A 14,544-nucleotide genomic window follows, 5' to 3' on the forward strand; every position below is an offset into this window, starting at 1 on the left:
CCGTAGTATTTTCTCTACTTGTTCAACTACGTTATTATTGTGGTTGGTTGAAAAGCTCCCAATCGACTGTGCTTATTTAGTGTATATTACTCGGGAGATAGTGCATATTTAGATAATTGTTGAACAACATCACTCCTAACGTATATGAGGGATCAATACGGAGGGTTTAAAGGTGGGATTAGGGATAACGAAACCTTGGTGCAATCCGAGTGAGCCGTACTTAATGCCAACTAGCGTAATTCAGAAAAATATGTCTAGTAAATTGTGGTAGTTACTCGGGAAAGAATTACGCCACTCAGAGCGCTTATGATCGGTAGAGAATACTTAGGCGAAATTATAGAAGGCGTAGCGGGAAGGATTCCGACAATTGGAGAAATCATAACTCTAGACCTCCTTAATCTTGTCTCCAATCTTTATCCTTGTTAATTGATAGTTTTACTGCTTTCTAGTATTTGTTAGTTAATTAGATAAAAATAAATATTATAATCTTTACAATTAGGAAATTGTTTGGACTTGTGTTTCTTAGCGATATTGAACAACTGTAGTTAAGCCTTAGTTCTCTGTGGGATTCGACTCCAGACTTGTAAACCGGATTATATTTGCAACGACCACTTAATCCTTTTTATGAGGCATAGTTGGGCGTGATCAATTGACTTCGTTTAGTCATTAGCACCGAAATTTAATTCAGTAGCAATATATATGCATGTGATACATTGAATTATAAATATATGCAATTATCCATCAAGGTGCTGTTTAATTTCCCATATTCAGAATTATTAGAGCAAAGTACTAATGTATTTCGTGTTGTATTTCACTTTTTGAATGTACAATTCGTTGAAGTTTGATGAATTATATACATTTAGTATATCTAAAAATAAATTAATCGTTAGATACAATTAGAATTCTGAATTTCCTTAGAGAATTTAAGCAGGTAACAGTGCCATGAATGAGTTATCTGACACTAGAAAGTAGTATTTTAAACTCTGAATCTGGGAGTGACTTGTTTTCATAGTTTCAGATACCATTGATTATCCATTAATTTCACCTTCGTATTTTAGTTTTTTTATATATATAAATATAATTTCCTATAAGAAACTATAACGTAATTATGACTCTGCCTCTATGATTTATTATTTCTTGATTTGGCTTCTGCACCCACTTTTAATTACAAAGTTAATGTTCTGCGATTAGTAATTAAATGTTGAGGTGTCAATGTACAACAACAGGTCTTTAATTAACAATAAATAAATATCGGTCACTGGACCTCCCCCTCATTTTAATAGCGAACAGATATGTCTTGTAATTGATAAGTTGCGTACTTTCATGAATAAACTTTGACTTTTATTTACAATAAATGAAATATGATGCTGAATTTCTGCGAAAGATACACGAAAGGTTTACGTGTTCTCTCTTTGATCAAGACCAGAAAAATCAATTGTTTACGTTCATATTAATTTAAAAATGGATAATAAGTTTATACATAATGCTTCCTTTCATTTCTTTTTATTTTTCATTTAAAATTGGCACCTTCATTAAAATGATACTAATTTAATAGCACTATGAAAGGGGTTTGACCAAAATGACTCTTTTATCTTTTCCTAAAAGAGCGTTAGTAAAGGGGTGTCAATGAATATTTGAAAACTCACTAAATTGATCGAACCGTATCGCACCGAATTGATTTTTAGATTTCTTTTAAAGAAACCGTAGGTTTTTTTATAAATCTATAACTGCACCGATAATTAGGGTAGGTTTTTTATTTTATGAAAATAAACCGAAAAAATACTGAACCGTACCGAATAAATTTTACATGTGAAAAATATATTTATATAGTAAGTTTAAAAATAATAATGTATTGAATTTTTCTTTCGGCCTTAGAATTATGAAAACTGTTACAAGCGAACAAGTAATTAAACTCAAAATACTAATTCCTAAAACTTATTATGCTACTTGTACTTAAACTAAGTTATTTCAAGTATCTTCATTAGTAAGACACAAAGTATTCTAGCAATTATGAGTAGGAAACTACTACTACTACAACAACAATAACAACAACCCAGTATAATTCCACTAGTGGGGTCTGGGGAGGGTAGTGTGTACACAGACCTTACCCCTACCATGAGGTAGAGAGGTTGTTTCCAATAGACCCTCGGCATCCTTCCCTCCAAGAACTCCCCACCTTGATCTTCAGGTGACTCGAACTCACAACATCTTGGTTGGAAGTGGAGGTTGTTTACCATCAGAGCAACCCCTCTTGTAGCAAACTACAATGTATTGAATATGTTTCCTTTCATATAATTTAGATTTATCTTTTTGAATATTTAATCTTCTATAGACTTTATTCTTCAACTCAGTTTGGTTAATATCTTTCCACTCGTGTGATTTATATTTATTTTTTTTTGCCTTTGCTTGATTTCTTTTATGGTGTTGTAAAATAGTTGATAGATCTATACTCTATCCATCTTTCATTTTTTTTTTATTCATCACCCTTTAAACAATAAAAATGTATAGAGTTTTGCTAAGTAATATAAAAGAACATATGTTATTACATTCTACTTCTACTGGTGAATTTTACATGATATTTAAGAAAATACCGAAAATTAACCGAACCGTACCGATACCGAAGAGAAACCGACATAATTGGGACGGTTTCAAAAAGTCTAATTTTGGTAATACATAATAGAATAACCGAAAAATTAATATGATACAAATTTAATAAAATAACCGGCCGAACCGAACCATTGACACCCCTGATTAACCTATCGGAAATAAACTTGTATTTTATCCAACCAACTTTGAATTAGTGAAGGAAACATAAGATTGTAATGCGAATATTGTCCAAACAAATAAAAGAAGCCAGAACCAGCAATATTAAAATATATCAAAATTGCAATGCCACATAATGCTCAAACAATCTATAAAAATTGCAAAATAAGGGAGCCCGCGAACTTATTTTGAAATGTTTGCGTTTGCAGTTCACAATTATATGGAATCATTATATGATACAAATTTTGGATAAGAATCTACAAATGCTCTAGAACATTCATGTTCATCCTTTGAGCGGGCGAATTCAGTAATCATTGCACCGTGCCATCCCATTGAGCATCGAACAAAAAGTTGTATCAGTTTTGCACTGAGAAGTTTGTGAAGCAGATGGTATCACTCAGAAGAGGAGATCCAGATTTAGATGTTCCCTGCACCTTCTGAATCTGCACCAATAAAATAAAATGCACCTCAGATGAAATATTGTGAATACAAACATCCTGATGACCAGATACAATGAGTTTCACAAATTCTCTTCAAACACAAGAAAATGATTCTGTTTTCATTGCACTGTCGAGAATTTATGATGAGAAACAGAAACACACAAGACAATGCGTGTGAAGTCAAATTACTTGCATTTCCTAACAGAGCAATCCGAGCAGCAAACATATAAATAATTCTCTACCTGTATTTGTATTCCATGCAAGAGTCATTCCAATTCAAGCTCTTCCTTGTCATATACTATCTCAATCTGCATTAAGAACCAATGAATTAAGACATTTGTCGAGAAAGGATCCATGAGATTATTGTGATGGTACAGCGAGAATGGCAAAAGGATATATATACTCAATGAAGATGCTACATTGGAACACCAAAAGGAAAGTCCGCAGGCAGTTCAAATGAAAATGCCATAGAAAGATTTGAAAAAACAGAACAAAAGAATAAAAGTCGAGCATCAAAATTGATTTCTAAATGCAGCATACAAAATGAGAACGTTTGCATCAATTTTCTAAGTGATATTCTCATGATACTTCTGTAAGAGTTTTGGGACTGGCCTACAGCTGAAACTGAAAGGATGCAAGTGAATTCTCTTATAGGTCACCATTGCTGCCAAGCTAAAACAACCAATTTTCTAATTAACACCATAAGGGGGAGGGTGTGGTGCCAACGACAGAGGTTAGGTTTCCAGTGCTCACAACTAAAAAAATTGTTTCTGTATCCATATGACAAACAAGATTCTTAGTAACTATCCCTAAAACATCACCAACACACCCACCAGAAGAAGCTAAAAGGGCACATACTCCACTTTACTCATGCCCCACCAGTCAGACAAGTGATGTGTATCGCTGCTCACAGATACGCCATGAAAGAGAGATCTATCTTGTGTACATGAACATTGAAAAATCAATTTGTCTTTCCTGAATGTCTCACTAAGTGACAATATCTAATCATGAGCTAGCGAGTAAACACTAATATGGAATTATGGCTGTTTTATAGTGCCACACCAAGTAAAACGAAAGAAGGATTCTCTACATGTGTGTGATATATAGCACTGAATTCCAAATGAAATTAGTAAGGAAAAACATGCCATCATCATGCACGCTATTTATCTCCACTTTCTGCACAACTAAATGATTTTGCTTTTTATTCTCTTTGAGTTATCTAAATAGTTAAACCATCTGTTCTAGATAAACGAATCTAGAAAAGTAAAGCCGCAGACAGTAAATAACACATCTTTGAGTCAAGTAAGACAGTAACACATAATGCACAAATGAACAATCAACTCCACTACAGGACATGGCAAAAAAATGAGAAACAAAAAAAGCAATCAATGTAATGTTGCCACCTAGATTAAATTCTAAATATTGCATATCAGATACTGGAAAGAACTCAAGAAACTGGCTAATTGAAATATAAGATATGTGAAAAATGCAAAGAATTGACATATCAGAGAAGTGCAAAATGCAATAAACTACTATCCAGTTTACCCTCTTTCCCTTGACCCCTTGCTATGCCTAGGAGGAGGCCCCTCCTGCTTCTCTTCCTCCCACTGTACAGAAGCCGGTGGTGGAGATGGCTCGTACCTTGAAGGCCTTCTTTTGAAGTGCCGATCATCGTCACTACTCTCATAATCCATACTTGCAGCAGCACTCTTCCTTGATCCAGTAGCTGCTTTGTACTCTTCGTGATACCCATTTGATGTAGTACCCCGGTGGCTCGCCGAGGAACTCACTGGCACTTCACTGGAGGATGACACCTTTCGCTTCTTTGAAGCTGCTGGTGCATCTTCAGCTGGGAAACTGATGCGAGAAAAAACACTGGCCTTCTTCTTATCCATGGATTTGAGTGGCGCCACCACTGGTGGCTCGGATGGGCCAGTGGAGGATGGTTTGACGCTAGCTGAAGATTCTGAACGGTGGTGGCTACTGCTACTGCGATGGGCATACTCACGGTGGTGGCGGTCCTCATGGTGGTCGCGGCGATGGCGGTCCTCATGATGGTGATCATCATAATCTTCATACTTTCTCTTGGACAAAGGGCGAGGAAGTTCAGGATCTCGCGATCGACGGTCTGGAGATGGCCTCTCAGGCCGACGGTGATAGTCAAGGTCAGGTGAGGGCCTCTCAGGTCGGCGGCGGTGGTCAAGCTCCGGCGAAGGCCTCTCAGGTCGGCGGTGGTGGTCAAGGTCTGGCGATGGCCTCTCAGGTCGGCGGTGGTGGTCAAGGTCCGGTGATGGCCTCTCAGGTCGGCGGGGACGGCCGGAGCTCGATTGAGGAGGAATAGCTTTCTGTGCAATCATCAATGAATATATTAATATCAAAAAATTGCAAAGAAGAAAAAATGTTCTAAAATATCAAAATGCAGATCTAAAGCCGTAAAAAACATCATGCACTACAAAAGGAGAGGATTTTACACCTCTTTAAAATAGACTCTTTTTTCCTACTGGCCTAGCAAATACTCAAAATAAATACACCATAGTACATTCCAGGAAAAATGATTTAACCTCACCCAATCCCCCACTACACTTCAATGATTCTACAACAGAAGATTAGTCTAGAACACTTTTGGAGTCCTATCCACTTCCATCATTTTTCCATGTTCTTAATAGCTTACTGTAAAAATTTTCGTCAAAATAGGCAAACAGTTTCGTCACAAAAGGAGTAGAACTCCAGGCTTGTTTCCATTAGGAAAAGGTTTAAAAAATTGGGGAAAAAAACAGAAAAGAAAATGAGGGAACAAAATCACTTAATGGCCATTGTCCAACACATCCAACATACAGGAACCGGAACAGACTAATAACTAGCAAAAGAAATGTAAATCAACATCTTAATGCGCACTGTCCTGATTGAGCTCCAGTCAACTGCCCATTTTACTGAGGGCAACCAAAAACTGTGACGATATTTTTCGCCATCAGGCAACATCATCATTCAAAAGGAGCACCAACTAGGGTTAGGAAGTCGTATATACCCTTCCAGCAGAATGGGCAAACTTTAATCTTAATTCTCCAGAACCCCATATTAAGGTAGTCCAGACTCCAGTGTGTCCTGTACTTAATATTAGAAAAAAATGCTAGAAATTCAGTCTCTGAGACTCTTTTTTTTTTTTTTTTGGTGGTGGTTGGGGGGGTGGAGACTGCTGCTTTTTTGACTGTCCCCGGTAATAGAAAGATGAAACTGGAAATAAACTGCTTCTTGGCTAAACAGGTTGTTAGCCAAATTTTCTCGTAACGCATACCCATCTACTAAAATATAGGGATAAAATAGACTGGAATATTTGGCAAGCAAGATACATACAGATTTGGATTTCACTGGAGGACCATCAGCACCGCTCCCAACTTCCCTTGCATGTTCCCTGTCTTTAGAAAACTCCCTGCTGGATATAACACGAGACATTGCCAATATCAAAAATCCATTGAAAGTGCGTTAAAAAGCAGAAGCATAATAGAAAATGACTCTTGACAATAAAAACAAACCAAAGAGGACAAAATATGAGGATATAATTAATCGTGCTTGAATTCAGCATGCCTTCAAGTAGAGAAAACTAAGTTGTACGGAGGCACTTATAGCACACGCATACTGCAAAAACCTCAAGATTCAATACTCAAGCATTTAAGAAATTCTTGATATCACACCAAAATAGCACCATAATGTGATGCCGTGAAATTACGGAATGAGCATTCTTTGGAAAACCTCAACACGCAGTGCTCAGATCATTTAATGTGATTTTAACATCACCAACGGAAATAGCACCATATTGTGCAATGAATTAACAGGAACAGAAAACCAGGTAGGTTAAATTACCTCTCTCCCCGTATCTCGATCTCACGCTTCCTTTTCAGATCAGCCTTTCTAGCCTCGAACTCTTCTCTGCTCATGATTGGTGGGCCAGCATTAAATCCCATCCCAAACTCTGCTGCAAGATCCCTAAAATTTGGTGATCATTTTTAAACCAGTCAGGTGATCCAAATCTCGCAGGAGCTGACACATATAGATACATGAACATGAAAGTAATTAAACTACAACATCAGAACCAGACTGAATATCCATTTCCAAAAACTGCGAGAAGGGGTTAGGACCCCCAAAACATGTGTAAACGCTTGACCAGAGATTAAGAGAGAAATTCAGGATAAAAGGCAACACAAATTATACCTCTGCATTGGAGGACCAAAAGGCAACATAAAACCTTGTCCGCCAAATGGATCTTGTGGTAATACAGGAGGGACAAATGGAACATCTAGAGGACCAAACCCATAAGGATTGTACGGCATGGCACCATGATAAGGGGCTGCAAACCCATCTAGTCCAGGTTGCATGCCTGACCAATAAGGATTATACGCAGAAGGACCCATGGACATCATATAATTCTCAGCAGCAAGATGATCTTGAGCAGCTCTCCACTGCATCTCCGCAGCAGCAGCTGCAAGGGCATCAAGTAAATCAGGAAACAGATCCATCAAGATTGCAGACATAATAATCGAAGCTCTATTCCAAAAAATAACTAACAGATTTATCAACTCGTGCACAAGAGGAAGGGAAATGTGCATACGGTTCAATGGCAGGCGTGCTTTCTTCTTCTTCTTTTTCTTTGCTGAAAAAATAAAAAATAGAAATAGATGAGAACTAATCCAAGGGATATAAGAAACCAAGAATCTCCTCTAAGCTGCTCGGTAAGATACAACCAAAGACTTACGAAGCCAAAAATGTGAACAACAGAGCATCATTACCTGCCTCCGCAGCTACATGCTTTTGTTGAACTTCTTCATCAGCCAATGGAGCACTTCCCTGGGATGCAGGTTCTTTAACACTAACTGACTCATGTGTGGCTTCAGAAACATCTGCAACCTTAGAAATCCTGCCTCTCTCCACCATTTGCTGTGGTGCACTGCCATTTTTACCCTCCTCAGCAATCTCCTGGACTTTAGAAGAAGTTTCCTCCTTATGAGGAGGAGGTGGTGGTAACAGCTCTCCCCTTGAAGCTGCAGATTGTGAAGGAGATGGAATCTTAGGTGGGAGATTGCGTGCTGACTCCATATCTGGAACATGTGATAACAAAGACAAGACGTAAGCCATTTAAAAATCAAAATGATAATGGACTTGAGCGAGAGAACAGTTCAGAGAGTTAAAACCAGTACCAACCTTGAACTTGAAGAGCACTACCCCCATGCTCTGCACTGCTATTATTTGATTCCAGTATTCTATTTATTGTATCCCGCAAAGTCTTGTTAGGCAACAGGTCATCAGCAAGTATACTTGTGGCCCCACAGATGCACATTGACTTTGAGATGATATAATCCCTTATGCCTGAGGATAACCCTTGAGATCAATTCAAAATTCAAGAATATAGGGCACACTAAATTGAACAGAGAACTCCTTTAATTCATCGTAGAAGCAACAACACTAGCTTCATATTAAACAGCAAGCTGACATTTATAGCAAAAACTCTTTAAACAACACTATGCTCAAATTAAACAGCAAGCTCCTTACATTTATCGCAGAAACTCGTAAAACAACACTTGCTTGTTAGCACCGCATCTTTCATTACTTCTTTACACAAGGGACAATGAAGTTCTGGTGGAAGATCACCGACGGAACGTATAGAAGGCATCCCTTCAACTTCTCTATCAAAAGCAGCCCTACAACAAGTGGCCAGTCATACGCATTCTTGTTACAAGCAAGCATTCAACAATACCAACATGACAGGAAATCTTACTCATTGGGCTTTAAAACTGCAACAGCACCACTTGGTAAAGCATATGAACCATCTGGGGTTGCCATTAACATGGACTTTGGAATGCCAGTTGGAGGTTTCACTTTCTTGATGTCATAATTTGGGTCACCATTTGTTGGGCAGTGCTGGATGAAATGCCCTGAAACAATTTGTCATAATCGGTTCACACCGAGTCAACTAACACATTGACTATGCTAATCACAGACTTCTAAGACAACGACCAGAAGATGGATGAAACATAAGAAACATACCCGGCACCTTACAACGATGGCATACATAGCCCGGTGGTGGTGTTTTCCGTTCCAATCCACCCCAACCTGAAAAATTGGAAGAGTAGCATCCAGTTTGAGAGCTCAAACATGAAAATATGACAGCCAACAAATTCAATCACAATCAGTAATTCATCTTAGCAGTAGCAACATGAAAATTCAATACTCCTACATACTTATGACAATTATTCAACCAGGATGGCAAGTCATAAGAACTTAACCACAAGGTTTTTAAAAAATTTCAACCTACAATTTCACAATTGACTTGATGAGTTTTTTTGTCATTAAATTTCAGAAAAGAACGAAATGAAGGCAGGTGTACTGAGATGGACTTAAATGGACCAACTTGGATGGTGAGGATTCATATAGCCGCCCCCAATTAGCTTGAGATTGAGATCGTAGTAGTTCTTATAAAATAACAGCATGAAAAGACCGATATTTCAAGTGAGCATACGCAAAAATAGACAAAGCTCTTCAACCCGATAAAGATGGGAAGATTCATAGTAGATCAACAGGACAAGAAAAAAGGCGTATTACCAAAGCCTCGTCCACCACGTCCACCCATCATTCTTCCACCTGGACCTCGTCCATAACCTCTACCAGCACCAAAGCCATCAGAGGGTTGACTGCATCAACTTAAAGATCATCAGAACCTTTTTATTTTATTTTTTTGGATAATGGTAACAATTTTATATATAAGGGGAGAACTACACAAGTTGTGAAGTCTCCGTCAAACCAGTATCATTCCAAATTAGAGAAAAAGGAACAGGTAATGCAATAATCACACTCTCCAGAGTGCATTTACATTTTTTTTTTTTTTTTAAAGGAGGCTTTCCCACCTCTGCCAATCCAAAGCTGGAGTGTCAATTAAAGCTTTGATCTTACTCTCCTCATCAGCTTTGCTTGGAGGAGGAGCATCCTGCACTTGGTTGCTTGACTGAACTGGCATTGCTTCAGGAATAGCATACAAATCATTCCCAAATTCATCCCAATCTAGATCTTCAGGCTACACAATGAACATGAATATATCAATATGCTTAAGACCACAAGTTGTCATTACTAAAAACACCAAGATTCTCCTACAGCATAGTGCTATGGACGCTTACATATTTGGTGGCAGATGACACCCCTCCCAGATAACTACTTTTTACTGTTTGAGCCTCCTCAGATTGGTATTCTACTTGGGGCCTGCAGAAAGGACATTTCGGTCATATTAAAATAGCTATTATGGCAATGCCCAAAAGACTGAAAGCAGTATAAGGACCTATGATTAACACCACTTCCACCTTGTGCAGAAGAGGGGAGGGACAAACTATGAACACCATATTCGACACAATGCAAATGACAGCATCAGCATTCTCATCGATTCTCCCCTATACCCCATCCCCTTTCAACCACCTTCCACACATTGCAAAGGTCTATACCCACCACCTTTCAACAACCTTCCAAGGGAAGGAAAACAACAACAACAACAACTATGCCTCAGTCCCAAAGAAGTTGGGGTCGGTCTTCCCTGGGAAAGGAAAAAACCATGAAAAAGGATCTTGAGATTTAGTAAACTACCCATAACACCCCATCACCAGCTCCAACAAAAGAGATACCTGCGCAATTCTTAGGTACCAACCCAGGTCAACTGTCTTTCTTCCACAGATTTTGAAGTTTTAAAGATAAAGCAATCTAAATAACAGATGAGAATCAAAAGGATCAAGACAATACTCGTCTGGTTCTGCTACAGGTGCAGTTACTATGGGCATGCGAGGTCGTCCAGGAACACGACGAATCAAAACACTAGTATTTTTGGGGATCAAGGTGTCCTCATCAAGATATTCTGAAATTGCAAAAAGAAAAACACAAAGCACATAAAGCCCTGTAGAGTCCACAATACATATGAATGGAAATACAAGTTATGCATTCAATTCCAAATGGCATGATCCGCCATTAAAGCCCCTTAGTCTAAACAAACTATTTGTCAAGCACTGCAGTTCCTCACGGAGGATCAACTTGACCCTGAGTTTTGCAATGTGACATAAACCTTGAGTGAAATAGGCTCCTTACATAATTTCTTTTGTCTCAGGTAGCACAATACATAGTTGTATCGTTTAAAGCTACTCAAAGACTATTATGGAAAAACCAAATCTCAAGGTAAATGCTATACTGGACAGTGTGCCACCAGCTTATTGTTATGAGCCCTAACATTAGAACAAGTTATTTATTATAGAAATTAATGTTATTGATAAATAGCAGTACAAAGGGAGAACTGAAAAAGTACAAAAAAGAAGCTGGACTTGTACAAAAATTATACAAAGGAAAACTCAAACAAGTCCAGAAACTCAGCAGTGCTGAATACAGGATTTCCTCTATGCAAACTTTAAAAAGACCACTCTCCCTTTAAATCAAAATAGAGATTGCCCTATAATTATGTAAAACAAATCCACTAAGATAAGATGACTGAAATTGTATATCCCCCCTAGAGAATGAAAAATTGAAATCAGACATTTTTACAATGTATATGTTCTTGAAAGAGTTTATGCTGTCATCTTTCCGAAAATTAAATTAAAATCACTGTAATCATTTTTTACTTAATAAAAGCCACTTTTTTCTTTTGAAAAAATGTTTGAATATAAGCAGCACATTCCAAATGCTAGAGAAACTAAATATATTGATAGACCCCAAATCAATGTCACACAATAGCTTGGGCAATATGACTAGGAATGCAACTAGGGAATGCACGAAAATGACGACTCAATTGGAAGCTAACGAACCTTCGTTAGTCTGGGCGTTGGTGACAACGAGGTCAAAATCTGTACCCCTGCCTAGATGCTTGGATTCAAATATTTTTTCTTTCAAGTTCCCAACAGTAATAAAGTGACCGTCAATTGCTATTGAATCGTAATCTTTTGCACTTTTAAACTTAAAATAAACTGCCATGACTCTCTTTTTTCCTTAAAATTCCTTTTTTTTCCTCAAACAAATCAATAACAACAACAACAAAAAGGCCAAAATCAAAAAAATTATAATAGGCCTGATATTGAACTCAAATAAAACTGATATATAAAGTACAAAAAAACTAAAACAGCTCTTTTTTTTCTCTCACAACTTCTCTTCAATAACTCAAGATAAAATCAGTCAAACCAAATTCCTTCAACAGATCAGTTGAACATCCTGACCGTGACGAAATTAATCCTCAAAGCTTCACTCAGCAGCAATAGTTTAGGGCTTGTTAACAAAAATTTAATAAACGCTGCTACGCTACTCCTTCGACTGCGACGATCTCGATCGGATCTATCAATTAGCACAAAAATCGGCTTCTCTTGCACCCTGGACGTCTCTCTTAGCTGATGCTGAGCTGTAAACCGCCGGCTTATTTCGGATCGACTGAATTTTATCCAATCGGCGAAAAGCGACCGCAAATTCTTCGACGGAAGAAAACTGGAGTGAGATTTTCTCTATTTCTCTACCGGAAAACATCAATTCATCTTCGCGCACGATGCGAATCGAATAGTCCGTTAGATTTCGAAGCGAATCGAATGGAAATCTGAAGAGAATGGCCAAGGGAATAAGCTATATGGCGTCGGAACTAGGGTTTCCAAGGATGAGAATTTGGTTGATTGATTTGCGAGGGTGAATTGGGGAAGAATTCTGGATTTTATACAATTTCGTAAAGACCTATCTACAGATTGGTCCTTTTAGTTTTAGTATTTTACATGCAGCCCCCTAGTTTTGTTTCTAATGTTTGGAAAGCAGCCTAAGAATTAAGGTGTGTTTGGTACGAAGCTTTCTAATTTTCTTGGTTGGTTTAAATATTTTTGGTTGGTTCAAAAGAAGAGAAAATATTTTTCAAAATATTTTTTCAACTATCTCCACCGTATTCTCCATCCCACCAACTCTTAACACCCAATCCTACCCACCCCAACCCACCTTAACACCACTACCCTATCCCTGACCCCCACCCCGACTCTAAATACAAATGTTATTTAGAATATTTTCTTTTCATATTATAGATAAAGTACTTTATTTTTCATCTCAACAAAATTGGTACTTTCTTTTCATGATGTAGAAAAAGTATTTTCTTTCGTTCCACCAAAATGAGTACTTTCTTTTTATGATATAGAAAAAATATTTTCTTTCATTTCAACAAGATGAGTATTTTCTTTTCATATTGTAGAAAGAATACTTTTGTTTTGGTTCAACAAGAAAAATAGTATTTTCTTTTTAGTTATGGTGCTCAAATTTGAACGTTGTTCTTGTGTGAAAAAGTAAAGCAACACATTAGTTCCTTTGAGTTTGTGTGAATTTTTAAAAGAATAATTAAATATTGGGTATTTGGGAGGGGAGAGGATAGAGGATAAAAAGCACACGGATTTTGGGGAAGGGGGTGAGGAGAGTAGCATAGAAAATTATTTTTCTAAAAAATATTTTCTTCTCTCTAACCAAATACTAAAAAAAAATTTCGCTCACCAACCAAACATAGGAAAATAAGTGATAAAACAACTCATTTTCCAGGAAAATATTTTTCTTTCGGACCAAACACACCCCTATATGTGGGTGTAATTGCGAAATTGAATGTAATCGAGGGGAATTATTTTTATTACAAACTAATATAACTTTTCTAATTCTCCTTTATTTTTTCAAATATATTAAGTACTATTTTTTCACATTACTTCTCTTTGATTTCCCCAAATTTCATTTTATAACCTTCTAAGATGTTGTTGTATACAACAACAATAACAACAAACTCAGTGAATTCCACGAGGGATGTTTGGGAAGGGTACGATTTATGCAGCCTTACCCTACCTTGGAAAGGTACAGAGGTTGTTTCCGATAGACCCTCGGCTAAAATAGATGAAAGAAAGTAAAGGCAATAAGTAGTAATAACAACAAGATAAAAGGAGAAGACCGAAGCCAAGGTAACAATTATACGCTAGATAGTAATAACAATATAAGAATAAAAGATAATATATTAATATTATTGCTATAGAACTAAGAATACAAGGCGAAACGCTCGACTACCTACTAGCCCACTACCCTAATTCTCGACCTCCACACACTCCTATCAAGAGTTATGTCCTCAGTCACCTATAGATACATCATGTCCCACCTAATCATCTCTCATCAAGACTTCTTTGGCCTACATGTACCCCTCCTCATACCCCCAATGCTAACCTTTTACACCGCCTATATTTCTCCTATTAACATGCATTAATTATCTCAACCTCGCTTCTCGCACTTTATCCTCCACCGGGGCCACATCCATCTTATCTCGAATGACTTCATTACTAATCTTATC

General features: G+C 37.5%; 1 protein-coding gene across 5 annotated transcripts; it reads right to left on the bottom strand.

The window, feature by feature from the left end:
- Positions 1-2,844: 2,844 nt before the first annotated feature.
- On the bottom strand, positions 2,845-12,871 carry LOC104094807 (E3 ubiquitin ligase PARAQUAT TOLERANCE 3-like). Of its 5 annotated transcripts, none has more exons than XM_070195015.1 (17): positions 12,020-12,871; positions 10,974-11,085; positions 10,364-10,445; positions 10,097-10,263; positions 9,795-9,883; positions 9,240-9,305; positions 8,971-9,127; positions 8,745-8,893; positions 8,397-8,561; positions 7,985-8,293; positions 7,807-7,848; positions 7,410-7,677; positions 7,062-7,184; positions 6,555-6,630; positions 4,845-5,548; positions 3,446-3,511; positions 2,845-3,206 (listed from the first exon to the last, which is right to left on the bottom strand). In XM_070195015.1, the coding sequence occupies exons 1-16, from the start codon at positions 12,183-12,185 to the stop codon at positions 3,502-3,504; spliced, it is 2,685 nt and encodes an 894-aa protein (XP_070051116.1). In that variant the 5' UTR covers positions 12,186-12,871; the 3' UTR covers positions 2,845-3,206; positions 3,446-3,501. The 5 variants fall into 5 exon arrangements, with proteins under 5 accessions (XP_070051116.1, XP_009599097.1, XP_009599098.1 ...); XM_009600802.4 differs by having other exon boundaries at positions 4,749-5,548; XM_009600803.4 differs by having other exon boundaries at positions 6,555-6,633.
- Between the last annotated feature and the right edge of the window lie 1,673 nt (positions 12,872-14,544).

The sequence above is a fragment of the Nicotiana tomentosiformis genome, chromosome 2 (assembly GCF_000390325.3).
Source record: "Nicotiana tomentosiformis chromosome 2, ASM39032v3, whole genome shotgun sequence".
In the NCBI taxonomy this organism is placed as follows: Eukaryota; Viridiplantae; Streptophyta; class Magnoliopsida; order Solanales; family Solanaceae; genus Nicotiana; species Nicotiana tomentosiformis.